The 26,013-nt window shown below is 42.6% G+C and overlaps 10 protein-coding genes across 10 annotated transcripts; 8 read left to right on the top strand and 2 right to left on the bottom strand.

Annotated features, from left to right (window-relative positions):
* Positions 1-37: 37 nt before the first annotated feature.
* On the bottom strand, positions 38-3,357 carry LOC145698098 (17S U2 SnRNP complex component HTATSF1-like). Its single transcript, XM_081775302.1, has 9 exons — positions 2,617-3,357; positions 2,459-2,572; positions 2,150-2,387; positions 1,432-1,623; positions 1,335-1,385; positions 931-1,097; positions 783-866; positions 644-736; positions 38-601 (listed from the first exon to the last, which is right to left on the bottom strand). Exons 1-9 carry the CDS (start codon positions 3,343-3,345, stop codon positions 527-529), a joined length of 1,743 nt encoding a protein of 580 aa, XP_081631428.1. The 5' UTR covers positions 3,346-3,357; the 3' UTR covers positions 38-526.
* A 334-nt stretch (positions 3,358-3,691) lies between these two features.
* LOC145698097 (uncharacterized) lies at positions 3,692-4,193 on the bottom strand. Its single transcript, XM_081775301.1, is given in 3 exon segments — positions 3,692-3,966; positions 3,969-4,025; positions 4,154-4,193. Coding segments are annotated over 3 exon segments (357 nt in total). The 3' UTR covers positions 3,692-3,706.
* Positions 4,194-4,542: 349 nt separating this feature from the next.
* LOC145696208 (sentrin-specific protease 1-like) lies at positions 4,543-6,072 on the top strand. The gene is made up of 6 exons (XM_081773206.1): positions 4,543-4,739; positions 4,788-5,031; positions 5,136-5,210; positions 5,256-5,522; positions 5,567-5,834; positions 5,877-6,072. The coding sequence occupies exons 1-5, from the start codon at positions 4,599-4,601 to the stop codon at positions 5,818-5,820; spliced, it is 981 nt and encodes a 326-aa protein (XP_081629332.1). The 5' UTR covers positions 4,543-4,598; the 3' UTR covers positions 5,821-5,834; positions 5,877-6,072.
* A 2-nt stretch (positions 6,073-6,074) lies between these two features.
* LOC145696210 (splicing factor 3B subunit 4-like) lies at positions 6,075-7,402 on the top strand. Its single transcript, XM_081773208.1, has 6 exons — positions 6,075-6,200; positions 6,244-6,387; positions 6,428-6,604; positions 6,651-6,747; positions 6,860-6,961; positions 7,003-7,402. Exons 1-6 carry the CDS (start codon positions 6,101-6,103, stop codon positions 7,322-7,324), a joined length of 942 nt encoding a protein of 313 aa, XP_081629334.1. The 5' UTR covers positions 6,075-6,100; the 3' UTR covers positions 7,325-7,402.
* Position 7,403: 1 nt separating this feature from the next.
* On the top strand, positions 7,404-8,524 carry LOC145696209 (uncharacterized). Its single transcript, XM_081773207.1, has 3 exons — positions 7,404-7,604; positions 7,654-7,924; positions 7,966-8,524. The coding sequence occupies exons 1-3, from the start codon at positions 7,466-7,468 to the stop codon at positions 8,522-8,524; spliced, it is 969 nt and encodes a 322-aa protein (XP_081629333.1). The 5' UTR covers positions 7,404-7,465.
* Positions 8,525-8,574: 50 nt separating this feature from the next.
* LOC145696203 (eukaryotic translation initiation factor 2-alpha kinase 3-like) lies at positions 8,575-11,112 on the top strand. Its single transcript, XM_081773201.1, has 7 exons — positions 8,575-9,415; positions 9,454-9,605; positions 9,652-9,866; positions 9,911-10,068; positions 10,137-10,376; positions 10,421-10,693; positions 10,736-11,112. The coding sequence occupies exons 1-7, from the start codon at positions 8,575-8,577 to the stop codon at positions 10,840-10,842; spliced, it is 1,986 nt and encodes a 661-aa protein (XP_081629327.1). The 3' UTR covers positions 10,843-11,112.
* A 14-nt stretch (positions 11,113-11,126) lies between these two features.
* LOC145696212 (uncharacterized) lies at positions 11,127-12,260 on the top strand. The gene is made up of 4 exons (XM_081773209.1): positions 11,127-11,424; positions 11,466-11,683; positions 11,726-11,949; positions 12,000-12,260. Exons 1-4 carry the CDS (start codon positions 11,245-11,247, stop codon positions 12,128-12,130), a joined length of 753 nt encoding a protein of 250 aa, XP_081629335.1. The 5' UTR covers positions 11,127-11,244; the 3' UTR covers positions 12,131-12,260.
* Positions 12,261-12,306: 46 nt separating this feature from the next.
* On the top strand, positions 12,307-12,886 carry LOC145696213 (small nuclear ribonucleoprotein E-like). The gene is made up of 3 exons (XM_081773210.1): positions 12,307-12,447; positions 12,495-12,599; positions 12,646-12,886. The coding sequence occupies exons 1-3, from the start codon at positions 12,358-12,360 to the stop codon at positions 12,721-12,723; spliced, it is 273 nt and encodes a 90-aa protein (XP_081629336.1). The 5' UTR covers positions 12,307-12,357; the 3' UTR covers positions 12,724-12,886.
* A 1,897-nt stretch (positions 12,887-14,783) lies between these two features.
* Positions 14,784-17,974, top strand: LOC145696202 (uncharacterized). Its single transcript, XM_081773200.1, has 8 exons — positions 14,784-15,914; positions 15,963-16,158; positions 16,206-16,523; positions 16,569-16,659; positions 16,704-16,855; positions 16,901-17,011; positions 17,061-17,354; positions 17,398-17,974. The coding sequence occupies exons 1-8, from the start codon at positions 14,920-14,922 to the stop codon at positions 17,716-17,718; spliced, it is 2,478 nt and encodes an 825-aa protein (XP_081629326.1). The 5' UTR covers positions 14,784-14,919; the 3' UTR covers positions 17,719-17,974.
* A 53-nt stretch (positions 17,975-18,027) lies between these two features.
* LOC145696205 (uncharacterized) lies at positions 18,028-20,176 on the top strand. The gene is made up of 3 exons (XM_081773203.1): positions 18,028-19,501; positions 19,542-19,684; positions 19,730-20,176. The coding sequence occupies exons 1-3, from the start codon at positions 18,042-18,044 to the stop codon at positions 19,891-19,893; spliced, it is 1,767 nt and encodes a 588-aa protein (XP_081629329.1). The 5' UTR covers positions 18,028-18,041; the 3' UTR covers positions 19,894-20,176.
* Positions 20,177-26,013: the final 5,837 nt, after the last annotated feature.

The following is a 26,013-nucleotide window of genomic DNA, read 5'->3' as shown; positions in this document are numbered from 1 at the left end:
TCTAGGATTTAAAGTTATAAAATAGAGGTCGTTTTTTGTTTGTTGAACGAATATAAACGGTCAGGGAAACTCAAGATTGTTGTTTTTTGGAAGCGAATGGTTAACCCGTTAACAAGGGCGTGCAGGTTTGACCTGCACGCGTGGAAATGGGTAGCCAATCACAACCTCGGATCCTTGATTTCACTCAATCACCGACAGGCAAAAGCGTAGGCGAAATCGACCACCCTGTTAACGGGTTAAATAGGTAGTATTGCGATAGTTTTTTTCATTGGGCACTACTAGTAGAAACGGATAGTAAATGATGGATAAGGCAGTTTTTGCTTATTTTTTCTTATATAAACACATTTTCTTTTAATAAAATTGCTGAAATTGTCCACCCGCAACAGAAAATAACGAAGATACGAGCAAAGAAGTAGGTATATATGTATAAAGTCATGAAATACTGTAACAGGTAAAGTGAGCGTTACTTTCTTACAGTACGTGAAAGGTTGAAAAGTTCGGATTTTCTTCAATTTTGTGAAATTCGTTAGCCGAAGAGCTTTTGTTTTCTTTTGAATTCTTCGCGTCTGAGACGGGCGTTTTCTGCTTCTTGCTTTTTCGCCTAAAAAGAATGAAAAACGGAACAGAAAAAGTGGAAACCTACCTCTAATTCTTGACGAATTTCATCTGTGATTTTCGATTCTTGTTCAAACGCGGCCACTTTTGCCTGGAAGAAGTTCTTGGCTCCACTGACGCCCTAAAATCTCTCATTTGAACTCTGAGTTTTGGAAATAAAAACGTACAGAAGACGATACGTCAATTTCAGCGAGCTTTGCAAGTTTGTCCAGGCCTGAGTCATTTTCAAGTTCTCCTTCCTCCTGTTTTCTTTATCGCGAGAGTCATCAAAAGTCAATAGTCAAGGTAGGATTTGCTAGGATGACCCCCTTCCCTGAAGATCATCAAAAACTCCCTGAAGCTGATTTTGCCGTCTTTGTCGTCATCAACAAGAGCGATCATGTCCTTCACGGCCCTGTGAGTTTGCGGCTCGCCAAGGCCCTCCATCAGCTTTTTCAGCTCTTCAATATTCAGCGCGTTGTCTTTGTCTTGGTCAAATTGCTCAAATTCAGCGATAACTACATGTTTCAATTTTGATATGATAATGAAACTCTGAGCTCGACCCGGCAACCTGTGTAGAAATCCTGAGAAGTGCTTTAAAACCAACAGGGGTTGCAAAGGGCACTCGGCCATTTAATAAAGCCTGATTAAAATACTTACTAAGGCGTTTTACACAGGTTTCCGAGCGAGAGCAGCCTCTGAGGAAACTGGTGTAAATTATAAATGTATTATCCGCTCCTTGAACTTCGATTCAAGGCTTCTGATCTTCTTTAGTGGAAACTCTTTGAATTCTAAAAAATCACCATTAAAAAACGATTCCCCTCTCCATCGATTTACCTGCGTAAACACTTCTGTAATTGCAGCTGAGCTTTGCGCCCAAGTCCTTCTCCCCAGACTTGTCTTCATTTAGCTGACATCGTCTCGCCAGCTTCGCAGCCAGTTCGTTTGACATTCTAGCGAAGAAGGAAAAATAAAAATAACGGAATGTATCTCTCTCTTTCTCAAAAAAAAATGAAAAATACCACCGGCCTTGTGAAAGACGTTTTTGAGATAGAAAAGCTGATTACGCCTTTGGCCCAGAGCCCGTAATTAGCGTTTCTTTCTCATGACAAAGCTCCTCCCAAATCCTGCCGTGTTTTCTAACAAGAATGCTCACTCCCTCTTAATAAATAAGCCGGCTAGGTAGCAAAAAAAAGCTGAGCGGATCTCTAGTCTACAGTTGATTTGAGGCACTATCTATTCATTGTTTTTCTTGTTGATTGAACATAGTTCAGAATCAATCAGCCAAAAAACAAACGATTCAAACTTCAGTATAACTCTGGGCTCGGTTACCTGTGTAGAACCCTGAGTCAGGGTCTTGAAAGATGGTTTAAATGAAAATCTCTTTCATGACCCTGACTCAGGTTTGAACACAGGCTCCCGATCCCAGAACTGGGCTCAAGTGCAAGAATTTCTTTCTTTTTTATATCGTATTCAAATTTGGAAAATATTGGAACAGTTGGCTAGTGATCAGCAACAAGTAAAAACGCAGCGTTTAAATTGTTTGATTAAATTTAATCGTCATTTTCGTCGTCGTCTTCGAGCCACTCTTTCCAGGCAGAATCGCGATTTTCAATTTCCGCTTGAGTTTCTTCGATGCGATAGTCTGTGACGCCATCCCAGCGCTTCACTTGAAGAGTTCTTCCTCGGAAGAGTCGTTTGTCGAGGCCGTCGATGGCGCGATCGGCATCTTCGGCAGAGTTGAAGGCGACTGAGCAGACGCCGTTTGGGTGACCATCGAACATGTTTACTTTCTAGAAAGAAATGAAAAAGGGGGACAAAAGGAGGGTGATATAGCCTGGATATCCTGACAAAACGGTCTTACCTTTGGATTGCCAAAGCCACTACAAGCAGTTCTGAGCTCATCTTGAACTTTTAGAATGATCGTTGGATCCCGCGCCACTTCTTCAACTGTGAAGCAATTTGAGAACACCACGACCTTAAAAACTAACATAAGCAATCCACATCACTTATAAACTCTACCTTTTCATATCTTGCTCTTTTAGACTTGACATCTTCGGCTCCTGAAGTGAGACCCATTCCTCCCCAGCCGAGAAGCTTGTTTTTCGACTTTTTGGCCGCGATTTTTTCTTTCTTATTCATTCCTTTTTTCTTCTTCGTCTTGTCAAACTTGCCTTTCATCTCAAACTTCGCTAGTTCGACCTTGATCTTGCTTCCTTCAAACTCTTCTTCGTCCAAAATCTGCAGCGCCAAATCGACCGATTCTGGTGCCAAATAATGTGCCAATCCGTCGCCCTTGAATTTGCCATTTTCGTCCGTGTATAATTTTACTTTTGGCTTTTCCGTTTTTTCGCATTGTTTCAGCAAGCCGCACTTTTTCATCAAATTAATAAACTTCTCTATTGTGATCGTTTTCGGCAAATTTGAAACATAAACTGCGCTAATTTGCGTTTCCTCGGCATCAAACCATTCCGCCTTTTTGCGTTTTGTCGATGTTTTTATCAAGCCTTCTTTTTCGACCTTTGGCGCTTTTGGCTTCTTGGGGTGCACCCATTCCATCTTTTGAGGATCGTAGACTTTCCCACTTTCAAGATCAGTATAGATTTGCGTCACTGGATCGTAAGACATGCCAGCTTCAGTTACCCAGAGCTTTTTCATTTCGTTCCAGAAGAAGACTTGCCCGTTTTCGTCTGTGAAAGTTGATGCCTGTCCGTTTGATTCTGATTTGGGAGACATAAACGACGACATCATCAAAAGACTATTAACAATAGTGGCCCCGGTGAAATTATGAAGCAGGGTCTTGCTTTGAATCAGATTAATTGACGGATAGAGAATTTTTAAACCGAGATTTTAAAGGATAGTTGGAGAGATGTGGACTTTGCCACGGAAAAAATTTAATAGATTATTTCACAAGCGATTTACATTCACGGAGTGGAATGGAGTCAACAATAGTCAAATTCAATTAATCTGATTAGAAATCATAAATGAAGTTTAGTAAACGACGTTTATGGTTAGAATGCTTGGCTCTAGAAAAAAGGGAACGATTAGTGGGCAAATGGGAATTTCTGATTGGCTCGATCAATGAGAATTGATTTCTGATTGGCTGATTCCCTTAAATCTGTCTTCCCTTTCCTAGTGGTTTTCCATCAGCCAGCCATCTCAAGTTTTCAATGTCATACGTATACTTTACTCCTTCATGATCAAAGCCATTTTCTGGCAGCTGATTGCCTTTTTCGTCAAAGTAGTTTTTCTTCTCGTCGTCCCAACTGTACTTTGTCCCGTCTGGCGCTTGAATCGGCTCTCGCATCGTGCCATAAGTAGCTTGGTACTGCGCTAGAAAGTCTTGAGTGACTTTTGGAAACCAGGCTTTTGGACTTCGTCCCATTGGTAAACCGTCCCGTCTTCGTCGCGTTTTTCTTTGATCTTTTCTCCTAATTTCGGGTCAAATCAAACATTCTCACTTTTCAAGCAACCTACAGTTACTGTAGCTCCTACAGTATTTTCTATTGGACCCAGACTTGGGCCAGTTCTGGTTTTTCGTTCTGGAGCTCGATTTGACGCTGGAAATCGGCGTATTCGTCTTCTGTTGGAATCGCCATTATCTTGATATTTCTCGATCAAAAAGGAAAAAATAGAGGAAAAGCTCAGCGCAAGCGACCAATCAGCGCGCGAGTTTAAAATGATGTGGCGCTGAGATAGTGATTCTCTCAGAAAGGCGAAATGAGGGCGAAATTATAAAAAGGAGAGAAAACTCAAAAACGGAAATAAATAATAGGCAAATGTGTTCAAACTGAGTGAACTGTCATTGTTATCAACATTTATACTGTCATTTCGACGTATATTTATAAAAAAAAGGATAAAATGAAACTTTAAAACTTCTATAATTCTATGATATCCGAAGGTTCAGGTGTACCTAAAGCTATTTGTCTGAATAAAATTAAATGTAAACAATGAAAAAGTAACATTTCTTCATTCCGTACTCAGAAATTCAGAAATCCGGAAAAATGTCAGATTCGGACGATCTCGTTTGCTTATCAAAACGCCCTGGGCTTCCAAACCTATGGGAATGTCGAAAAATCATCAAAAACTACATCGAAGTAGCTATCGGCCGAGGAGAACAACCAACATTCGATGGAGTTCTCACGGTAATTTTATTTTCCTCTTATTTTTTTGATTCGTTTTCTTGAATCCAGCACCTGGGTCGAATCTACGACGGAGATATCAAGGGAGACGAAAAGTTATTGAAAAAACTGCAGGACAAATACGACAAGTTAGCCGAAGAACTTGCGAAGAACAGCGCTGTCTTGAAAGCTTCGAAGCCGCTGGACAGAAATGGAAATCTGACCGAGGCGGATTTGTGCACGCTTGAAGAGAAAGAATGGTTGAACGACGCGATCATCAACGAGTATTTGAAACTGGTCGTCAAGAATCAAAAAGCTACCGGGATACGAAATTTTTCCTCTTAGCCGATGTTTAATTTTCGATAAAGTCGACTTTTTCGACCAAAGGTTGTTTTTTGTCTTTGAAATCCCTGCAAATAGAAGATGGCAAGTTCGTCGTGCTATCATCCTTTTTCGCTGACAGCCTTATGCGCGGCAATGTAGAAAGAGTCCCAGGTACTCCGCTACTACGAAACGTCTCTTACAGTAATTTTTCTGTAGATCTAACGAACAAAGACGTCTTTATCCCGATCAACTTGAACTCCCACTGGACCCTGGCTTTGGCGATGTATCGGGAAACGACGATTTCTTACTTCAACTCAATGGACTGCCTTCTCGAAACAGAGGACTACAATATGATCAGAAAACTCGCCGAATTCTTCGAGAATAACTACCCGCCAGGCGACAACTCGAGGCTCACAAAGTGGCGCATTCGAAACAACACAAACATTCAAGCACAACAAAACTCGGACGACTGCGGCGTCTTTGGTAAAATACGATTTCATACGAATTTTTCTATCGTTGTTTTCTAGTGCTTGCCTGGACGAGAGTGATCGTCACTGATCTTCGCTACCTCTACCAAGTCGGAAAGGACCCAAAACAAATGCCAAAGCTGCGAAAAATCTTCCAGCAGGAATTGAAAGAAAATCAACTGATGAAGATGCCCTTCTTCGAAACTTTCCAGGAAAACTTCAGAAATGCAATTAAACGGAAGCCAGACACGAGCAGGCCAGAAAACACGGAGCCAAGGACTCTCAGGCGGCGACGACACACTCGCATTCTCTAGCGCAACAGCTCTCGGTTTGCTTTAGAAAAGAGGCTGAATTGACGAAGTTTTTATAGGGGCAATAATTCTGAAGACGGAGCCTCTGTACATTTTTAAGCGTATTGTATCGACTGCCACTTATCTTCACATTTTTATGAGGACATTGTTAAAAAGATCGGGGACCCGCCATAGGACTCGTTTTTTTGGTGAATTCTCGACCTTTTTTCATCATTAAGTGTTCATCATTTTTAATGCTCGAAATGCTCACTTGTAGGCTGCTTTTGATTGTTGAATTTTCAGAATGGCGTCCTTGACGGAACGAAATCAGGACGCAACAGTCTACGTTGGTGGACTGGATGAGAAAGTTACAGAGCATTTACTCGCAGAGTTGTTCATTCAGGGTTCGTTTTGATGTTTTGAAACGTCTTCTTGATCATTTTCTAGTTGGGCCAGTCGTCAACTGTCACATGCCAAAAGATAGAGTCACTCAAACTCATCAAGGATACGGCTTTGTCGAATTTCTTTCAGAAGAGGACGCAGATTACGCCATCAAAATTTTAAACATGATTAAGCTATTTGGAAAACCCGGTAAGACCGTCTTCTTTGCTTGAATTTCATCCCTTCCTAGTTCGAGTGAATAAAGCGTCATCGCACCAGAAGAATTTGGATGTTGGAGCCAACTTGTTTATCGGAAACTTGGACCCAGAAATCGACGAAAAATTGCTCTACGATACCTTTTCCGCCTTCGGTGTCATTTTACAGACGCCCAAGATTATGAGAGATCCCGACACTGGCAACAGCAAAGGTGACAATTTTCTGCCGTATTTTCTTTGGATATAAATCTGTTTTAGGATTCGCTTTCATCAATTATTCTTCATTCGAGGCTGCCGACGCTGCGCTAGAAGCGATGAACGGACAATACCTCTGCAATAGACCCATTACAATCAGGTTCGACGTTCCAAAAACAGACACATTCATCATTATTCACAAAGCCACGTCGCATTAGTCCGGCGCCGGGTCCACCACCTTCTACCGTACTTTTAACATTTTCCTAATTTAGCTTCGCGTTTAAAAAGGATGGAAAGGGAGAGCGACACGGTTCTGCTGCAGAGAGACTTTTGGCTGCTCAAAATCCGATGGCGACCAACGATCGACCGCACACGTAAGTTCATCCCTTCTCGACTTTCTTATAAAATGTACTAGGATGTTCGCCGATGGAGTTGGTGGAAACGCACCACCAATGGGCGGCACTGGCGGAGGAGGAATGCCAGCACCGATGGGTGGTGCTGGAGGACCGGCTCCAATGGGAGGTGGAGGCATGTTCCCGCCACAAGGTGGCATGCAGCAGGTGCCGCCATGGATGATGGGTCAGCGAATGCCTGGAGCGAGAGCGCCCGCCCCAATGGGAGCTCCTATGGGCGGCCCACCCGGCATGAGACCGCCGATGCCTGGCTTTGCGCCGCCACCAAGACCGCCGAGTTACAACCCCGTGCCGGGCATCACAAACCAAAGCGGCGCGTTCTAGATCTTGACTGTTTAACTTACTGTACTGCCACTTGTCAAAAATCTCTTATTAGGTTAATTTAACCAATGTTGATCATCATCGTTGAAAATTCTTATCTTTTTCAGGCAATATGTAATCGGGCTCTTAATTTGGTCAAAAACGATGGTTCACCTCCCGTTTTTTCATCTTATTGCACTTTCTCACGCTTTTGGGCAAGATCGAAAAGCTGAGATAGAAAAGTACCAGACGCTGGAAGATGCCGTTCTCCCTGAGTACATTTTCCTCCGTGAAAAATCATCCGGTAAAGACCACGAAACAATCTTCTTCTTTCATTTATCCCCTTCCTCTAGACATAGGCGAGTCCCGTCGACTAACAGCCTATGACGAACACGGAAAATCAATGTGGGATTTTCCGATCGCCAACAATATCTTCATGTACTCGCAGACCTTTGAAAATGACGATAACACTGATGGTCTTAGACACAAGTACATCGAAGGGTTGTTTTACAACAAAGAAGGGAAAATAACAAAAGTTCATTTTCACGAAGACTCGGAATTCGATGAATTGGAAGATTTGGATCATATTCTGTCCATTGAAAACAATACTGTTGAATCTTACAGGTGAGTTTTTGCTTCATTCGATTTTCAAGAGCCATTTCTAGTGACTGCCAAAAAGGAGTGCCCTGCGTTGTTGTTTTCAAAGAACAGTTGATGTACAAAATCGACGCTAGAGACGGAACCTTCGTGCAGTATCTTGTCAAGGGAAAGCCCACCTTTCCTTCGTCAGAATTCGCTTCATATCTGACCAAAGACCCGTCGAAGCACCCAGAGCAATATCTCCTGATTGGTACTCAATCCGTCGTGACCAAGCACATCTGGGACGACAACAGGCAAAATACCATCGCGATCATAGAAGAACAGTCGGACTTTGAGTTCCGAAGCGACTACCGAGGGAAACACATGTACTCCTTTGAAGTCGACCAGTTCATCCGAAGAAGCGGCGAAACTGTCTGTACCTTTCGAGGTTACTCTGACAAGCAGCGAAAAGTAAAAATGTGGAATGAAATCGAAGAAATTGGCAGCGAAATCAGCCTCGGTTGGAAAGTCTTTCCCTCTTCTCGACTTGCTGATTCTAGCGCTAAGAATCTATTCCACACGGCGAAATTTGAAACTGGAGATTTGAAGAGCATCAGCGACAATAAAATTTTTCGAACGAGTTGACCGTTTATGATGGCGCTCACGAAACGTCGCTAGAAACATACTATCCTTTGATGAAAGCGCTCTCAGAAAAATCTCACATCAAAGAACTCCCAAATTCCTCTCAGAATCCAGAGTCTCAGAATTTGCTTCCTCACGTGAAAGAGGAACAAAGCATTTTGAAAGAAATAGAAGATCATTCAATGGATCAAGACAATCATTGGCTGAAAGACCCTTCTCTAGAGGGTGATAACCTGTCGAACTCGGAAATAGAGCCAGGAATGGAAGTCGAAGTTGTCGACGACTGGAACATGGCAATAACCTTGACGCTCATCACCATCATCGGTATTGGCTCACTCTGCTACATCGGCAATAAACGACATCGTGATTTCTGGCGATATTTGAAATTCACAGTAGTTTACGGACTCATGCGTGATTTCTTCGTCCACATCAAATCGTTCAACAAAGTCCGAAAGCGACGAATTTCTGCATCAAACGAAACTTCGATCAAAATAGCAGAAGACTTGATGGTGCCAGACTTGTATCATGAAATGCCGGGAAAAGAGTTTGAGAAACTCATGCGAGACTTGGACGAGAAGAACGAGGAGCTAGAACGGCTGCGAAGACAGAGCGACTCAGTAAGTACGAATTTTGAGTCAAAGTATGAACGAGAATTCGAAACAAAAAATGTTCTTGGAAAAGGAGGCTTCGGTGTCGTCTTTGAAGCGTTGAATAAAAATGATAAAAGCAACTACGCGATCAAACGAATTGAACTTCCAAGGTGTGCGACTGGAGTTTCAAAAGAAAGGATTGAGAGAGAGTTCAAAGCGCTGATGGTTCTCAGGAACAAAGATCTAAATACAAGACATTTCATTGACTACTACCAGTGCTGGCAGGAGAAAAACGTCCCCAAAGGTACTAGAGCTTCCTCCACCCATATTTATTCTTATCAGACTGGGTCGCCGATCACGATCGACAATTCAAGTCCCAACTGAGCAATTACGACAGCTTATCAGTCCTCGACAAGTCTGAAAGCCGCATCGAGGATCAAATATCAGAACAGCTCACAAGATCAGCCCAGAATTCCGTCGCATCGGGGCTCAAGGTATGAATTAATTGTGATAATTGATCGAAAATTACGCTTATTTTAGCTTGATTTTTCCATGAACGAGGATGTTGTCTGGGAGGGCGATTCAGACGGCTCTTGGGGAAACGATTCGAATTTGTCGGCCTCGGATACTTCTGATACTCACGATGGAAACTGTGAAAGAAACAAGTCTTCCAAAACGTCCGACTCTGGTCTATTCATGTTCAAGACTGACAGATCAAATTCGATTCGCCACAGAAAATTGACAGAAATCCAGAGGTAAGGTCGGACGAATAAAACACATTCAAGTCAATAAAAACTAGAACTGAATCGACACAGTCAAACGCTTCAAGCTCGATTGTTTTCGAAAGTGGAGATGGTTCAATCCAAATTGCTTCGGAAAGTCAATATACTGAAGATTCACCTGAAGAACTCTCGGATTCTATTAGCTTGGCGAATGTGAATTACAATCACGATACAGGAACGGGATGAGTCTTCCTTGATTTCAATATTTTTTCTTGCTTCTTCTATGATCTTATCCACTCTTAGTCGACTTTCTCTACATTCAACTGCAACTCTGCCGCCGGGATACTCTTAAACATGAGCTCAAAAAGCGCGAGCGTGTGGATCCAAGAAAGAGTCTTAAAATTTTCGAAGAGATTTGTCTTGGCGTTCAAGTTTTACACGATAACGAAATGATTCACAGAGATCTGAAGCCGGCGAATATCCTTTTTTCTCTCGACAAGGGTGCCATTAAAATTGGCGACTTGGGTCTTGTCGTTATGAAAGGTAAAGGACGAGAAATTTGAAAAAACCCCACATATAATTTTCAGACCAGAAGAAAGAAAACAATAAAGCATCAGCCATCACCCATGTAAATTCAATCCTCGAAGGATCAATTCATACTGGAGGCATTGGTACGCGCTTATATATGGCCCCAGAATTGCGCGAAGGACTACCCTACTCATACCCCATTGACATTTATGCTCTGGGAGTGATTTTGCTCGAACTATTCGAGATTTTTTCAACACAACAAGAAAGAGTCACCGTGATTCTAAGAGCATCAGAAGGAATACTGCCACTTTCGATTCGAGACAACTATTCAGGTAAAGAAGCAGTGTCAAGGCTTAGAAAACTGTATCTTGTAGACGTTGCTGCACTAATTTTAAACATGCTCGATGATGAACCCCTTCAACGTCCCAAAATCGCCCAGATCCTTGGCCGGTGCCAAGAACTCCAACTGAATTTTATATAAATTATAAAATTTATTCTTCCTAGCCACTTTTATGCACTAGCTAAACAGCTTCTCTATATTTTATTTAAAAACTCATATAAACGAACTAATTGCAACTTCTACATATTGGCCCCTTTTCCATTCCGTTTATTATTGTTCTTTTTTTCGCTCGTCTATAAAATATTCAAAGTCTTTTATTCAATTTTTCTGTTAATGATTTTTCTCCTTATTCAAAGTTCATTGATACTCCCTCCTCACCATTTTTCTGACAGATATAAGTTTAATATAGAATTCTTCGTCACTCTTTTATTTTTAGATAATTGATCATTTACATGCGCTATCTGTATATGTAGATGAATATTTTCACGCGTCAGTGCGTCAAGATCACAATCCAGCTCGATTTTTTTATTTAAAAAAGTAAAAATGAAGAGAAAGTTGGACGACGAAATCGTGACATTCGACTTGTGCGTTATTGGCAGCTCCACCAAATGCTCCGTTCAAAAGAACGATCTGACTACAGACTGGCTTTTGGGCAAAATTGAAGAGATTACTTCGAAAAATGATCATCGACTAGTTCCGTCGATGCAGTTCATTTCCATTTGGGTGAGCTTTCAAAAGAGCCCCTGTTTAATTCTCGTTTTTAGGATGGAAACGATCTCCTGCGGCCGTCATTTCAAATTCTTGACGATTTGGACTCTTCGAAGGACACAAGTCTTTGTAAGCGAGGGTTCAAGTCTGGAATGCGCATTGAAGTCCTTCCACATGCGCCGCCGTGTGATATTACTGAAGAAGAAGAGCTAGATTTCGTAGAACTGCTTCTGAGCAAAGATTTCTTCCGTGCTCTCCGAGACCAATTTTTAAGGTCAGTTGCGCACGTCTTTTCAGCACTCATAGTTGATTTCAGGACCCGCTGGGACCGACAAATCCAGAACAATATCATGATTTCGCAAGAGTCTAAAGAACACGGCCGCTACTTTATATCTGGACCGAAAAGTGTTTTCGATCACCCAGAGCTGATTGACCAAAAATTCCTTGGACAAAGAATTCCGCTTGGAGATCGGCATCTTATGCGTTCCTTCATCGCTGGGAACTCAAGAAAAACTCCAGAAGCAAAATATTACTTCGAAGGTAAATAATAGACTCTAAGTTATTCCGATTATTCATAATTTGCTAATTAGATGATCTTTCCTTTATCAAACAATTGATGCTTGACGATGGTTTTACGCTCAAAGAGTGGAACGATGTCGTTGACACAGCGCCAGAAAAAATCTTCTACGATCGATTCAACGATCATACTCTCATTGAATAACAATGAAATCCTTCTCGACGAGAAGTTCTCGTTTGAATTCGTTGAACCGCCACCTCTTCTTACTGCTTCTTTTCCCCTTGTCCTTCAACTTACTTGTTTATGTCTTCAAGCAAAAAATAAAAAAAAACGATATTGATATAACATTTCCTAAACAAAATGTCGATGAAAGTTGCAGGGCGATTCTAGTATAAAAAAATTCTGTTCAGAATTTTGAAAGCTCGATTAGCATGTCGGGTTATGGCCACAAGGTGCAGAAGGTGATGGTTCAACCCATCAACCTTGTTTTCCGATTTTTCCAGAAGAAGATCCGCGTCCAGGTATTTCAGTCCGAACTTAGTTGATTTTACTTACGATTTCCCAATAGATCTGGCTCTACGATGTCGTCAACCTTCGTCTTGAAGGGGTCATCGTTGGATTTGACGAATACATGAACCTCGTCCTCGATGACGTCGAAGAAATGCACGTCAAGGTACACCCAAATTACCAAACAACAGTCATTAACGGTTTAATTTCAGACTCACTTCAAGCGAAACGTCGGACGAATCCTCCTCAAGGGCGACAACATCACCTTGATCCAGCAGGCGCCCCAATAACTTCATCGTTAGAACTCGCCTTGTTTGTATCTGTAGCTGCCTTCCTCAATCGAACTCTCATACTGTCTCATTGATTCACTGTAGTTTGAAGGCCGACGTAGCCTTCAAATGGCAGTTCATGACTGTTACTATTTCTATTGAGTAAAACGCAAGCTACCTAAAATTTTAAATTTGAATTGTCATTTTTTCAGAGATCAGGTGAAATCGTAAAAAGCGAACATGTGACTTATATATTTTTAAACTAGATAAACACACCACCTCGCAAGCGGGCCTCTGTAAGGGATTACTCAACGCTTTAACTGGCAACCGAAATTTTAATTAGTAAACATACGACTTTGAATTTTGAACTTGTTGGTGAACCCTAAAAAGATCAATATCTCTCCATCATCATGCCCAGTATAGATGATCCCGAGGCGCTGAGCGCCGCTGTAGCTGGAATGGAAGATGATCCAGGTAAAGAATGAAGAATAACCAGTATCTATTCTGTTTTAGAGCTTATGGCAGCTTATGCAGAAGCGCAGGCAGAATTGGCAAACATGATGCCGAAGAGTAAGAAAAAGAAGAAGAAAAAGAATAAAAAGGGGCAGCTAGGAGCGGAAGTTGCCGAGCTCGAAAACCTAATAAAACAACTGGAAGGAGCTGATGATATCGTCGCTGCTGATGCCGCTCTCGAAGCGCTTAAAATGTCCGAGCCAAAGAAGAAAAGCAAGAAAAAGAAGAAGCAACAGCTCGAGCCAGAAATGCCCACAGAAGAAGAACTACTCAATGCTGAGGACTTGCAGGATCTACCTCAAGAAGTGCTGGACGAACTTCGAAACTATGAACCGACGGAGGAAGAAATTGCAGCCGAGTTTGAACGACTCAAGGCGGAGAAAGAACAAAAGAAGAAGAAAAAAATGAAAAAGAAGAAAGAAGAGCAACTTTTCGATCTTGGTGTGGACGATGAGACTGGCGAAGCTCTTCGCATGGACGATCCTGAGCTTCTCAGAGAACTAATCGATCAGGAAGAGGATCCAATGATGAAGAAGCACCTTCAGAAGCTCTTGAAAAAGACGAAAAAGAAAAAGATCAAGAAAGAAAAGGTCGAAAATCGCGACATCGGCGAATTCGACGATCGAGCCTTTCACGATTCAGGCGATTTCGGCTGGAGCCAGAAAGAAATCGCCAAGAAAGTTTACGTCCCCACTGCAGATGAAAATGTCGATGCGATGGACACTTCCGAGCTTCATGAAACAGAAGCATTAATCCCAGGAACAGAAGACTTTGGCCCAGCGCTTCCAGAAACTGGAATCGCTCCTCGACCCGAAGCTGGTGCGATTCCTGGCGGTTCAAAACTCAAGCCCGTCCTTGATGATGAAGAAGTTGAAAAACGTCTTCGCCAAAAGGCGATGGAGAAAGCCATCCAAGAGCGACTGGACAAGCGAATGATGCGGGCAAAGAAAATCGAGGTAAAAATGGCGAAGTGGATTTCGACGCAGCGTTCTCTCAAAGACGAAGCGAAGCAGCTCACGGAAGATCGCATTAAGCGCGCCGAAGTGATCAATGAAATCATCGCTCCCGGCGTCGCGAAGAAAAACGAAGAAGAAATCGCGAATCGAAAAGACATCGTCAGTCAAATTCGTGAGCGCCTGCGAAAGGAAATCACCGATGAAGTCCGCAAAGAAATCGAAGATGAAGAAGATCGAATCCAACGAAAATATGAAAAAGCTCCGGAAGCACCAAAGGTGTCGGCAGCGGTGATGGACGCCATCCAGATGTCGGACGCTTGGGAGTCTTTCTGGCGACGATACAAAAGTCAGTTGCAAGACTGGAAGCAGTGGAGCGACGAGCAAGAAGAGTATCACAAGCAAGCAGCTGGTTGGTACTTCACCCAAGGTTTTATTCAGTCGCAAGTGGCGAACAATGTCCCTGCCGCGCCCGACGAAGATCCAAACAACGCGGTTGCGGACCCCGATGTGGAGCAAGCTGGTCCTCTGCTCCCGGGCCAAACCTCGGTGGAAGAAGAAAAACCGCGAGAAAACCCGGATGATCCACCGCCACCACCAACTCATCGCCCGGAAGACGAAGCTGATGACGAGGAGGAGGCAAAACTCGACGAATTCCAGCGAAAACTCAGGCGAAGAAAGGAGAAAAAGCTTGAAAAATACGAAGCTCTTTTGAACGACCCAATCTTCTCCGGAAAAAAAGGAAGCGAAGATGATGCCCTGGGGAGCGAAGGACGGCGAAGTGCAAATGGAACCCGGTACCGCTGTTTCTACTGGCATCGATGTCGCTCCATCGGGCGCTACTTTTGTTCCCAAGAAAGCGGCAATGAACGAAACTGAAAAGCAGAAGTTCATGCGCATGCAAAGAATGCTCAACACTGTCCGTGGCCCCCGTGCAATCCAGTCCTCCACAGTGGGAACCAACTTCTTGCCGACCCAGGACGACGCCCTCCAATTCATCAAACTCGAAAGATTCCGTCGAGATCGGCATCGTTTTAAATCATCGGATCTTGATTCGGACGAGACTGAATCGGAGGATGAAAGCGCGGAGAAACGGCAGCGTGGAAGTCGTCTTCCTCCATGGATGGCAAAGGCGACGGAAACTATGGACCCAAAAACGCTGACGACAACTGTGATGAACGCTTCGGCGACGAACATCAACCAGCCGGGAGAAATGATCAATCCCGCGGGAGAGGAGGTCCAAATTTCATCGTCTTCGGAGTCGGAAGAAGATGAGGAACGCGCTGAAAGGCGTCGAGCGATGGCGGCAAAATTTAATCCGAACGCCATCTATGGAGAATCGACAATCTCTGCCGCTCCAGACATCAAAAAACCTGCTGCGAGAAAGAGCGAAAGAGTAAAAGAATGGAGCATGTATGGAACCGCCGCAAATGCTCAGGATAGCGACATAAGAGCAGAAGAGGGCGACACCTTTTCTTTCGACTTTTCTGCGAAACCAAATGAAGAAACAAGCACGGAAGCAACCATCGCAGCGAAAAAGAAGCTCTTCGGTCGAAAGGGCGAGACTCCAAAATATCTTCCAGAAGAAGGTGGACCCGGCCAGGGTGTAGGCATTCACAAAGAAGGTCCTCTCAAGGGTCTTCCCAAACATTGGCAACAGCAAACTGGTCTTCGCCAGCGACCCAGGGAAACTTACGAGCAGCAATTTGTAGAAGTCTCTGAAGATCACCTGCCGCCAACTCAACGGTGTGACTCTCAGCTTGTTTGATATATTTTTACTATTTTTTTTTTCAGAGAACTTCCTGAATTCGTCCAGGATCTTCCTGATGAAAACGCAGTGTTGGATGCGGCGAACATGGCTGTCCGCGACTACCAGAAGCAACAACTGTATCAGCAATCTGGAAAGACAAAAATGGAGCAATACTTGAAGAGACGTGCTGAAGATACGCGTTTCGCTGTTGAAGGTGTCAAGAAACCAGATAAGAAAGAGGTGAATCGCACTTTTCAATCATTGAATCAACCAAAAATTAAATTTAGGAGGATAATGTCGTGCTCGAAGAAGAAAACCTCGAGTTTGATCCCTCCGCGTTCTTTGGCGATACAGGAACTGGCGGTCTCTTCTCAGGCACAAAAGACACCGTTGCCAAAAAGGATGAAAAGCCTAAGCGCTCGAAATATGCAGGTGGCTTCGGCTCCACCTGGAAAAAGAAGAAGGAAGAGACGAAAAAGATCGAACTCAATCTTAATTCTGAAGCTGCGCAAGCTCTTGCTGGAGAAGAGGAGAAAAAAGAAGAAAAAACGGAGAAGGAAAAAGAAGATCTTCCATCATTCCTCAAAGAGCCCGTCTTCGAAAAGGTAAGAACGACTTTTCCTTCGTGATGAACTAAATCCACTTTTCAGGACGATTCAGAGGAGTTCGGCTGGGGTGAAGGAAACCAAAATCGACGAAAAGGCACAAAAGCCAAAAAGCGAAAAGACGTCGACGGAGAAGGTTGTTTTTCAAATGATAACCAGTTGGTAGAATTTATTTTGTAGTTCTTGGGGAAGAGAAGAAAAAGAAGAAATCCAAGAAATTCGATGCGTCCTGGATGAAACGAGTCGGAGAAGACCCCGACAAGCCGCTGAAGGAACAGTCCTACGATGTTGATGAGTCCGAACTTCGGACATATGATTCGGCGAACAAGAAGGTAAGATCTGCAAATTTTGTACTCGAGTTGATTTGTTTCACTCAGGCGGAGTCGGAGACAACTAGACAAGACGCTGGCGATCGAGAAGATCGAGATTGGGGAGCTTGGAAGCCGCGTAGCAGACAAGTCAAAGTTCCTGAAGAAAAAGAGAAACAGGTAAATTAACCTTGATTTGGAATCATGCTCATGACTTTTTACTCACTAGGTCCGAAAGTACAAGGAAGGAGAAATCTCCGAACTTCACAAAAAGCTACTGGATCCTGCTCGATTTGACTATGACCCGGACTTTGCGCGTGCTGGCTCACTCCAGTTCATGCATCCGCTCCAGTGCTCCAAGGTCCTCGGCCGTCCATATCCTGAAGATTTAGCTTCAAAGGGACAGGTCGCTTTTGATGATGACATCGTCGCATACCGGGAGCCCAAGGCATTCGTCGATCCCGCTGAACTTGGTCCTGAAGCACCCCCAGATGGGGCGATTTTCTGGGGCATTCCTGAAGAGGTAATTTTTCTCACTTTCTTACATCGTCTATCCCCTTTATCAGGTAGAAACTGCGCCTCGATTGGTTGTTCTCAAAACTGGAATTCCCGAAAACTGCCCTGGTCCTGAGCCGAGAGGTTGGCTCGACGGCCTCAAACGACGAAAGTGGTACGAGAAGGCGAACCAGCCCGAAATTCGCCCTGTTCATCCAGCGTCCTACTTCAAAAAGGGCGAGCAGCTGCATCAAGACAAGACCTTTGGTGTCTTCTACCATCCCAAGTACTACGGAAAGACGAAGTCGCAGAAGCAACTCGAGGCGCAACAAAGTCAAAGTATGGCTGTCGACGAAGCCCGTGAATCGTTACGCCAGTCGTTCAAAGTCTAATCCTATCTTCTGTTTCTTATTTCTAGTTCCAAATTCCAAAATCATCCATCACCTTTCCCTTGTTCTCTGTTGGTTTCACCATCCTTTCTATTCCAAAGAAGTAGCTTAATTAACGTTTGAAATGACTAGAATTTTTTTCTGTCCAGTCCTGTTCTCAACTGCCCTTATCGTGTGTATTAATCTTGATACTTTCAAGCAGGGAGCTTGTAAATCAACTGGTATTTGCATCACTTGCAATGTAAATTTTACACTTTGACCCTTGTGGTTTATTTAAGCTTTTCTACTTGAAAAAGCTCGTTTTGGAAATAAATTATAGAGATCGAATGTCGGTGTCGGACTTGAGTGAGGCTGAATCAGAATTAGTCTTCGAAAGAACCTCTCCTTCGTCTAAAACACTTCTGTTAGAAAATAAAGAAGAGCGCTTCACAAAAGTATCCCAGTCAGAAAGTCAAGAAGAATGCGGCTGCTCGTGCGACTCTGCTGTTCTGGTGTCGCCGATCATGAGCATTTGCGAGCACTCTCTCGCGCTGGAGAGTCGCTACATGAGAAATCAAGGAAGAGAACACGGCATAAAAATTGTTGAGAATCCTGGTTCCGGCATGAAGAAGCCGCAGCTGATAAATATGATTTTAAACATCACGCAGCGGCAGGGCACGACCCAGAGGCTTCTCAGTCATCTTTACACGAAAAATCTCCTCCCAGATGCAGAAGAGTGCCCTATTGATCGAGAAGAAGTCAGAGAACAATGCCGTCGACTCCTGATCGTGACAATCACAGCGTTTATGAACCCGAATTTAGAGAGAAGCACAGTAATTAAGCGACGAATGGGCATGGCAACCAAAGCACTAAGAGACAAGGTTGGCTTTGAACGATCAGTCAACTTCTCCAACTCGAAAATGATGCTGGTTTTGATCTACGAGGCCTTCATAAAATCTCGATATCATTCCGTGCGAGAAATTTGGATCCTTGACTTGGTGGTTTTATTTATTCATTTGAAGCTATTCGCACGACAGTTTGATAAAAGGTCCATTTCAAAAATCGAGTTAGGCGCTCACGGTCGAGCCCTCATCGTCGAATCCATGATTCAGCCAATACAGGAGGCGTTTGGCAAAGATGTGTGGCTTGAGTTCTTTCTTGGCTTCTACGAGACGCCAATTTATGAAAACCGAGGAATGGGCAACTGCAAATTGAGCAAGGACGATCACGGCGAGTACTTCCTCCTCATCGCGCTCGGATTGGTGCGAGTCGAAGACCTACTGCACTGGCAAACGCGACAACTCATTCAACAATCGAAATTCAGCAAAATCAAGTCGATTTATGGAAAATTCTTGGCGTCGAACATGCATCTCGACTTCGACACGGTTCCAGCGTCGTCTTATTTTTCCGAGCCGCAAGGAGCAGTCGCCAACCGATTAATGGAGTATCTTCTCGATGAGAACTGTATTGCCGACATCAACGAGATGTTCCGTGTGCTGCCCATGCTCCCGGACGAGCTGGAGACATTTGCGCGAATTCTATCCCGAACGTCAGGGATAATTCAAGCTCAGAGCGCCGAAAGAGTCAGAATTCCAAAGAACTTTCTCGTCAAGTATCTCACTGTCTTCCTCGACGCTTCTGTCTTCTCATTCAACTTCTTTTTGATCATGGCGAACTCGCTGATTCCAGCATTCACTTCAAAAGAAACGTCCAATCTATCACTTGCATTTACGATGAAAAGATATTTTTCCACGCTAGCCGAGTATTTCTGCAGGACATTTATCGACGTTCCTATTTCAGAAGAAAGGTAAGATTGTCATACTGTCATTGAAACTGAATAAATCAAGGTACGAGCTTTGGTATGAGCCAATTATCTGGACACTGTGTCTCCAGAACAAAAATATTCCCAATCGAAATATTATGCTTTCAATAGTCAATCATCCTGTGTACAAAATTGGACCTTCCTGGTGCTGCCGAAAGAAATTTCGAGGTTAGAATCAACAATATCTTTTTGTATACAACTTATTAATTCTAGGACGCACCTCGATCAGAGAAAGCACAATTACATGTTTCCAAGTTTGCGAGCGTCTATTTAATTTAAACCCAAATTTCTTCAACTCTTCACTGGCTCTCGGAGAAAACAGCTGCAGCCATTTTCACTCCTTCAGAAGACTCAACGAGCATGACCCGTGGAGTTAGTTGCCGATTCACAGAGAAAAGTTGCACTTTCCAACAAACATATAAATTATATGATATGATATATTACATATTCCATTTGCACTTCAATTCCAATATCGTCGCTAACTTCCGTCCATCAATAATATTTCATGTAGATTCTGTTTCATAAAGCCCTTTTAACTATCATCAAATAAAGTTTCCAACAATTCTAACCTACAAGCAAGCATCTTCAATTATTTATACTAACAGTGTGCCATTTTTGTACATAACATGTTGCCAGAAAAACAACTTATTGAAAATAAATGAACAAGAAATCTTGAAAACGAATTCAAATAAAGTGAATCTGCGAATAACTTTATTTCCAATCTTCGTCCTTATCTTATAGCCTATAAGTAGGTAAACTCGATGAAAAATGAGCTCTTTTTAGAGCTTATAAATCAGGGAATATAATACAGTTTTAGATTCCTCAGAAGCTGGGGATCATTTTGACTATTCATACTTGGGGGTTTTGCTCATGCCCTGAGGGGTTTTGGGCCTTCCAAAGTCCCGAAATTTGGCCAATCTGAGTTAGGGGCTCATAACTTTTCTTCTCCCCACTTCTGGAGAAAGCCCACTATATGAGCTTGTAGAGGAGGCTCTAACGATTCAGAATATGTATAGAAAACCACCGGACACCCCCCATTCTAGAGCCTCTATAAGGCCCGGAAGTTGAGGAAGTCACCGAAAAATCAGTACTTTTTTACGAAAATGGAGTAAAAGTGCAATATTTTCATCGGAAATCGTTGGAAAAACATTCAAATGACTTTCTTACGTACAAAATTTAGTCTGGGGTCCTCCCGGGGTGAGTTCTTACGAAATTCAATTTTTTCTCACAATATGACCCCACGTGACCTCAAATGACCCAAGAGTAAATTTTGTGCGTCAGAATGTCATTAAAAACGTTTTTCTAACGATTTCCGATGAAAATATTGCACTTTTACTCTATTTTCGGAAAAAAGTACTGATTTTTCGGTGACTTCCTCAACTTCCGGGCCTTCTAGAGGCTCTAGAATTGGGGGTGTCCGGTGGTTTTCTATACATATTCTGAACCGTTAGAGCCTCCTCTACAAGCTCATATAGTGGGCTTTCTCCAGAAGTGGGGAGAAGAAAAGTTATGAGCCCCTAACCTAGATTGGCCAAATTTCGGGACTTTGGAAGGCCTAAAACCCCTCAGGGCATGAGCAAAACCCCCAAGTATGAATAGTCAAAATGATCCCCAGCTTCTGAGGAATCTAAAACTGTATTATATTCCCTGATTTATAAGCTCTAAAAAGAGCTCATTTTTCATCAAGTTTACCTACCTATAAGTTATAGGTCGTTTAAATACAGAGCATCTCCCTGAAGAAGTATTTCTTAATGCAGGTTGCCGTAATGATTCGATTACCGAGGAGTGGCGATGAGCGAGAAATGCTTGAAATCGGGCCAGATATCTGCAGCGAAATATCGGCTTTGATAATTTCTTCTTGGTGCTGCGCAGCGAATTGCTTAATTATTCATTTGACGATGCTATTGTATATATGTAGTGTTGCGTCTCTATTTGAACCTAACTTTGAACTCACCATATTTGAGAGATGAGCCCACCAAGCCACTGTAAGCCAAAGGAGAGCCACAAGAAACAACCAATTCTGTAAATTTCGAAAAGCGCTTCTGCCTTTGCTGGGTATTTTGTCTTACAATGGTTAGCTTCAGCCTTTTTTTATCGAGTTTTACCGGTACGCAGGCTGAGATCTGACCCTCGCGATTCGGCGGGATCGGGTTCGCTAGCTCGTTCAAGCACTCAATGTTGTTTTTGACATGCGTAGCTGAAGTAGGTCGTCTTCATTTTGATAGATTCTAGTGTTACCCATAGAGTTAGGAGGAGTATTGCGAGGGATGTAGTCGCCGAATCCGATTGTTGACAAGGAAATAATTGAAAAATAAAACGATTCCAACTAGAAAAGATGCTTGAACAGCTGATATCGATATATTGAATACCTTTGACCAGCCTTCTAAGATCGTAAAGACGGCAGAAGGGACAGCTAGAATCAAAATAATGCCACCCGCGAAGTAAAGAAATTTAAAAGGAGATATGCGAAAGTGTCGTTCTTTGTCTTTTGACTTCTGAAACTTCATATCGAGCCTGAGAGAAGGTCCATCAATTCTTTAAATTGTGAAGTTATTAATTTGAGACCAATTTTCCTTCCAAGTTGGGCGTTGAGGCTATCGGACAAGGTAGACGTCAGAAACGCGAAATAAGGGATCCCCACAGATAAATAAACAATGCAAAAAAGTCTGCCGAGCGCGGTTTGTGGAGTCAGTTTTCCATATCCAATAGTGGTGGCTACAGTGCCCGCGAAGAAGAGAGAGTTATGAAAGTTCCACTTCATGTTGCAAGCTGTTTCCAGCTCCGTATATTTCCTAGAAATGTAGAGTTGTTGGACAACGATTGCTATCAATAGATGAAATGATAAATGCGTTGGAAAGTGGCCAGAGCACAATTTTCACGGTTTTCTTAGATAAAGTTAAACGTAGCTTTTCATCGTTGTGACATCATTTTTGTCAAAATATTTAATAAATAAGCTTTACCTCACAACCATCATCGTCGATTTCTGCATTATGCTTCTTAGTACATCGCCTTTCAAAACAATCGTCTCCTCGTCAAAGTTCTTCTTCTGGTCGGAAATGTTCTGTGCAAACGTGAAGAAATTGCCATACTCAAACTTTAACGATTGCGAGAGTTCATCATACTTTTGCTGTGTAAGAAATATTATTTGAAAAATGATTTTTGATAGCTCCGTTTTACTTGAAGGGCAATATTGCTCTGGCTGTCACAATCGTGAGACATCCACTCAAAGAACATGTCCTCAACAGTTTTGTCGAACCGGCCCATACTTGTCTGAAAATAGCTCGTCATTTCATCAACGACATGTCTATTCATGCAATGGAAATAACGACTCGGTGGTCGATTCGAATCCTTTGATTACCTCTTTGTATCTCCTGACTCCCGAGCAGAATTTCCCATTCAGGCCAAATGTATAAAAGTACATGTCTCCAAATGTCTCTTGCTCTTCTTTCCATTGTGCTCGTTTTTCCGCGCATTTTTTCAGCTTGGAAAGTTAAGAAAAATTTCTAAGAAGAAAAAATCATACTTCATTTGGACTTTCAATAACAATGAAAATCAGGGCGCCAATAATAAGGTAAGCAACGAAGCCAAGAAAGTACCAAAAGCTTGAAAATTGGGATCCAGAAGATGAATTTTTAATTGCTTGAAATTTTTCTTTTATGAAGTTCGTTAGTAGAAGGCTTGATTTTATTTCTTTCTGGGCCCGTCTCTTTGCTCATCTGCTAGAGCAGTCTAACACATCGGATAAGAATGAGAAAAAAGGAAAAACGAAGGATGGAGTCTCTCAAAATGAGTGCTATTGTCAATACTCGCTTAGAATTGATGGCGTGTCTCAGTAAAAGCATCAAACTTGAGCGATATAGAGAGCTCGTTTCTGTCTTCCAAGTTTGCGAGCGTTTATTCAACTTAAACCCGAATTTCTTCAACTCTTCACTGGCTCTTGGAGAAAACAGCTGCAGCCATTTTCACTCTTTCAGAAGACTCAACGAGCATGACCCGTGGAGTTAGTTGCCGATATACAGAGAAAAGTTGCACTTTCCAAAATATTCCATTCACACTTCAATTCCAATATCGTCGCTAACTTCCGTCCATCAATAATATTTCATGTAGATTCTGTTTCATAAAGCCCTTTTAACTATCATCAAATAAAGTTTCCAACAATTCTAACCTACAAGCAAGCATCTTCAATTATTTATACTAACAGTGTGCCATTTTTGTACATAACATGTTGCCAGAAAAACAACTTATTGAAAATAAATGAACAAGAAATGTTGAAAACGAATTCAAATAAAGTGAATCTGCGAATAACTTTATTTCCAAGCTTCGTCCTTATCTTATAGCCTATAAGTTATACTATAACTGTTATAGGTCGTTTAAATACAGAGCATCTCCCTGAAGAAGTATTTCTTAATGCAGGTTGCTGTAATGATTCAATTACCGAGGAGTGGCGATGAGCGAGAAATGCTTGAAATCGGGCCAGATATCTGCAGCGAAATATCGGCTTTGATAATTTCTTCTTGGTGCTGCGCAGCGAATTGCTGAATTATTCATTTGACGATGTTGTTGTATACATGTAGTGTAGCGTCTCTATTTGAACCTAACTTTGAACTCACCATATTTGAGAGATGAGCCCGCCTAGCCACTGTAAGCCAAAGGAGAGCCACAAGAAACAACCAATTCTGTAAATTTCGAAAAGCGCTTCTGCCTTTGCTGGGTATTTTGTCTTACAATGGTTAGCTTCAGCCTTTTTTATCGAGTTTTACCGGTACGCAGGCTGAGATCTGACCCTCGCGATTCGGCGGGATCGGGTTCGCTAGCTCGTTCAAACACTCAATGTTGTTTTTGACATGCGTAGCTGAAGTAGGTCGTCTTCATTTTGATAGATTCTAGTGTTACCCATAGAGTTAGGAGGAGTATTGCGAGGGATGTAGTCGCCGAATCCGATTGTTGACAAGGAAATAATTGAAAAATAAAACGATTCCAACTAGAAAAGATGCTTGAACAGTTAAAATCGACATATTGAATACCTTTGACCAGCCTTCTAAGATCGTAAAGACGGCAGAAGGGACAGCTAGAATCAAAATAATGCCACCCGCGAAGTAAAGAAATTTAAAAGGAGATATACGAAAGTGTCGTTCTTTGTCTTTTGACTTCTGAAACTTCATATCGAGCCTGAGAGAAGGTCTATCAATTCTTTAAATTGCGAGGTTATCAATTTGAGACCAATTTTCCTTCCAAGTTGGGCGTTGAGGCTATCGGACAAGGTAGAGGTCAGAAACGCGAAATAAGGTATCCCCACAGATAAATATACAATGCAGAAGAGTCTGCCCAGAGCGGTTTGTGGAGTCAGCTTTCCATAGCCAATAGTGGTGGCTACAGTGCCCGCGAAGAAGAGAGAGTTGTGAAAGTTCCACTTCATGTTGCAAGCTGTTTCCAACTCTGTATATTTCCTAGAAATGAAGAGTTGTTGGACAATGATTGCTATCAATAGATGAAATGATAAATGCGTTGGAAAGTGGTCAGAACACAATTTTCACGGTTTTCTTAGATAAAGTTCAACGTAGCTTTTCATCTTTGTGACATCATTTTTGTCAAAATATTTAATAAATAAGCTTTACCTTACAATAGGGTCGGCCAAAAAAAAATCGATCTCGTGTTTCAATTACGAATTATACCTCGTTAGAAAGAGCAGAACGAGACGGTTCGAATGGTAAAAACCATTTGTCTGTGCGAGTTGGGGAAATTTTTTTAGAATTTTTTGAAAATCGCGATTTTTGTCACTAAAAACGTGAATCTTGGACGTTTCTAAATATCAAATTTTCGGCTACGCCAACTATCAAGCCTTGATTGGCAAGTGATTGCCGACTTCGGTCAAGTTTGGCCACTTTTTGCCGGAGGACCTTCCGGAGGACCCCTTACTGGAAGACAAACTGCTGGAGGACCAATAATAGAAAAAAAAATAAATAGCTTTGGATGGCAACATACTGCCACATTTGACCAACTTCGGTCACTTTCTGCCGGAGGACCTCCCGGAGGACCCCCTTACTAGAAGACCATCTGCTTGAAGACCAATATTCGAAAAAATATATAAATAGCCTTGCTTGGGCACAAACTGCCACAATTGACCACTTTCGGTCACTATCTTCCATAAACCTTCCGAAGAACCCCGGGTGAAAGATCAACTACTGGAGGACTTGAGGCAAATAAGCCCGTCTCTTAAATTCAGTCAGGTACAGTGGGTTGCGCAGATAGTAAACCCCTTAAGAGCGGGTGCACCAGTCAAGGATGGTAAAAGTAAGGGGCCAAGCCAACCCGAAGGGAAGGCGAGCCCCGTCTCTTGGACTATGTTAGGTAAGGGACCAAGCCGACCCGGAAGGGGGGCCATCCCCGTTACATGGATTCAGTTAGGTACGGGGCCAAGCCGACCCAAAAGGGAGGCCAGCCCCATTTCTTGGATTCAGTTAGGTACGGGTCTGCTTGGTGGATAATTACAGGGGAGT

The sequence above is a fragment of the Oikopleura dioica genome, chromosome 2, assembly GCF_907165135.1.
Source record: "Oikopleura dioica chromosome 2, OKI2018_I68_1.0, whole genome shotgun sequence".
NCBI lineage: Eukaryota > Metazoa > Chordata > Appendicularia > Copelata > Oikopleuridae > Oikopleura > Oikopleura dioica.
Note: the sequence above shows the minus strand (reverse complement) of the source record. Positions and strands in the feature narration are given on the sequence as shown.

Excerpts from the sequence above, each read along its gene's own strand:
- LOC145698098 (XM_081775302.1), bottom strand. The coding sequence starts at position 3,345 with ATGATGTCGTCGTTTATGTCTCCCAAATCAGAATCAAACGGACAGGCA. Across the intron at positions 1,386-1,431 it reads TTACAGAAGTGTTTACGCAG|AATTCAAAGAGTTTCCACTA; the intron begins GTAAATCGATGG and ends GTGATTTTTTAG. Across the intron at positions 602-643 it reads AAATTCGTCAAGAATTAGAG|GCGAAAAAGCAAGAAGCAGA; the intron begins GTAGGTTTCCAC and ends CATTCTTTTTAG.
- LOC145696208 (XM_081773206.1), top strand. The coding sequence starts at position 4,599 with ATGTCAGATTCGGACGATCTCGTTTGCTTATCAAAACGCCCTGGGCTT. Across the intron at positions 4,740-4,787 it reads CATTCGATGGAGTTCTCACG|CACCTGGGTCGAATCTACGA; the intron begins GTAATTTTATTT and ends TCTTGAATCCAG. Across the intron at positions 5,211-5,255 it reads CAATGTAGAAAGAGTCCCAG|ATCTAACGAACAAAGACGTC; the intron begins GTACTCCGCTAC and ends ATTTTTCTGTAG.
- LOC145696210 (XM_081773208.1), top strand. The coding sequence starts at position 6,101 with ATGGCGTCCTTGACGGAACGAAATCAGGACGCAACAGTCTACGTTGGT. Across the intron at positions 6,388-6,427 it reads TAAGCTATTTGGAAAACCCG|TTCGAGTGAATAAAGCGTCA; the intron begins GTAAGACCGTCT and ends ATCCCTTCCTAG. Across the intron at positions 6,748-6,859 it reads AATAGACCCATTACAATCAG|CTTCGCGTTTAAAAAGGATG; the intron begins GTTCGACGTTCC and ends TTCCTAATTTAG.
- LOC145696209 (XM_081773207.1), top strand. The coding sequence starts at position 7,466 with ATGGTTCACCTCCCGTTTTTTCATCTTATTGCACTTTCTCACGCTTTT. Across the intron at positions 7,605-7,653 it reads CCTCCGTGAAAAATCATCCG|ACATAGGCGAGTCCCGTCGA; the intron begins GTAAAGACCACG and ends CCCTTCCTCTAG. Across the intron at positions 7,925-7,965 it reads AATACTGTTGAATCTTACAG|TGACTGCCAAAAAGGAGTGC; the intron begins GTGAGTTTTTGC and ends AGCCATTTCTAG.
- LOC145696203 (XM_081773201.1), top strand. The coding sequence starts at position 8,575 with ATGAAAGCGCTCTCAGAAAAATCTCACATCAAAGAACTCCCAAATTCC. Across the intron at positions 9,606-9,651 it reads CCGTCGCATCGGGGCTCAAG|CTTGATTTTTCCATGAACGA; the intron begins GTATGAATTAAT and ends CGCTTATTTTAG. Across the intron at positions 10,069-10,136 it reads GAATTACAATCACGATACAG|TCGACTTTCTCTACATTCAA; the intron begins GAACGGGATGAG and ends ATCCACTCTTAG.
- LOC145696212 (XM_081773209.1), top strand. The coding sequence starts at position 11,245 with ATGAAGAGAAAGTTGGACGACGAAATCGTGACATTCGACTTGTGCGTT. Across the intron at positions 11,425-11,465 it reads TGCAGTTCATTTCCATTTGG|GATGGAAACGATCTCCTGCG; the intron begins GTGAGCTTTCAA and ends TCTCGTTTTTAG. Across the intron at positions 11,950-11,999 it reads AGCAAAATATTACTTCGAAG|ATGATCTTTCCTTTATCAAA; the intron begins GTAAATAATAGA and ends TTTGCTAATTAG.
- LOC145696213 (XM_081773210.1), top strand. The coding sequence starts at position 12,358 with ATGTCGGGTTATGGCCACAAGGTGCAGAAGGTGATGGTTCAACCCATC. Across the intron at positions 12,448-12,494 it reads AGAAGAAGATCCGCGTCCAG|ATCTGGCTCTACGATGTCGT; the intron begins GTATTTCAGTCC and ends ATTTCCCAATAG. Across the intron at positions 12,600-12,645 it reads TCGAAGAAATGCACGTCAAG|ACTCACTTCAAGCGAAACGT; the intron begins GTACACCCAAAT and ends GTTTAATTTCAG.
- LOC145696202 (XM_081773200.1), top strand. The coding sequence starts at position 14,920 with ATGATGCCCTGGGGAGCGAAGGACGGCGAAGTGCAAATGGAACCCGGT. Across the intron at positions 16,856-16,900 it reads ATGATTCGGCGAACAAGAAG|GCGGAGTCGGAGACAACTAG; the intron begins GTAAGATCTGCA and ends TGTTTCACTCAG. Across the intron at positions 17,355-17,397 it reads TCTGGGGCATTCCTGAAGAG|GTAGAAACTGCGCCTCGATT; the intron begins GTAATTTTTCTC and ends CCCCTTTATCAG.
- LOC145696205 (XM_081773203.1), top strand. The coding sequence starts at position 18,042 with ATGTCGGTGTCGGACTTGAGTGAGGCTGAATCAGAATTAGTCTTCGAA. Across the intron at positions 19,502-19,541 it reads GTTCCTATTTCAGAAGAAAG|GTACGAGCTTTGGTATGAGC; the intron begins GTAAGATTGTCA and ends GAATAAATCAAG. Across the intron at positions 19,685-19,729 it reads CTGCCGAAAGAAATTTCGAG|GACGCACCTCGATCAGAGAA; the intron begins GTTAGAATCAAC and ends TATTAATTCTAG.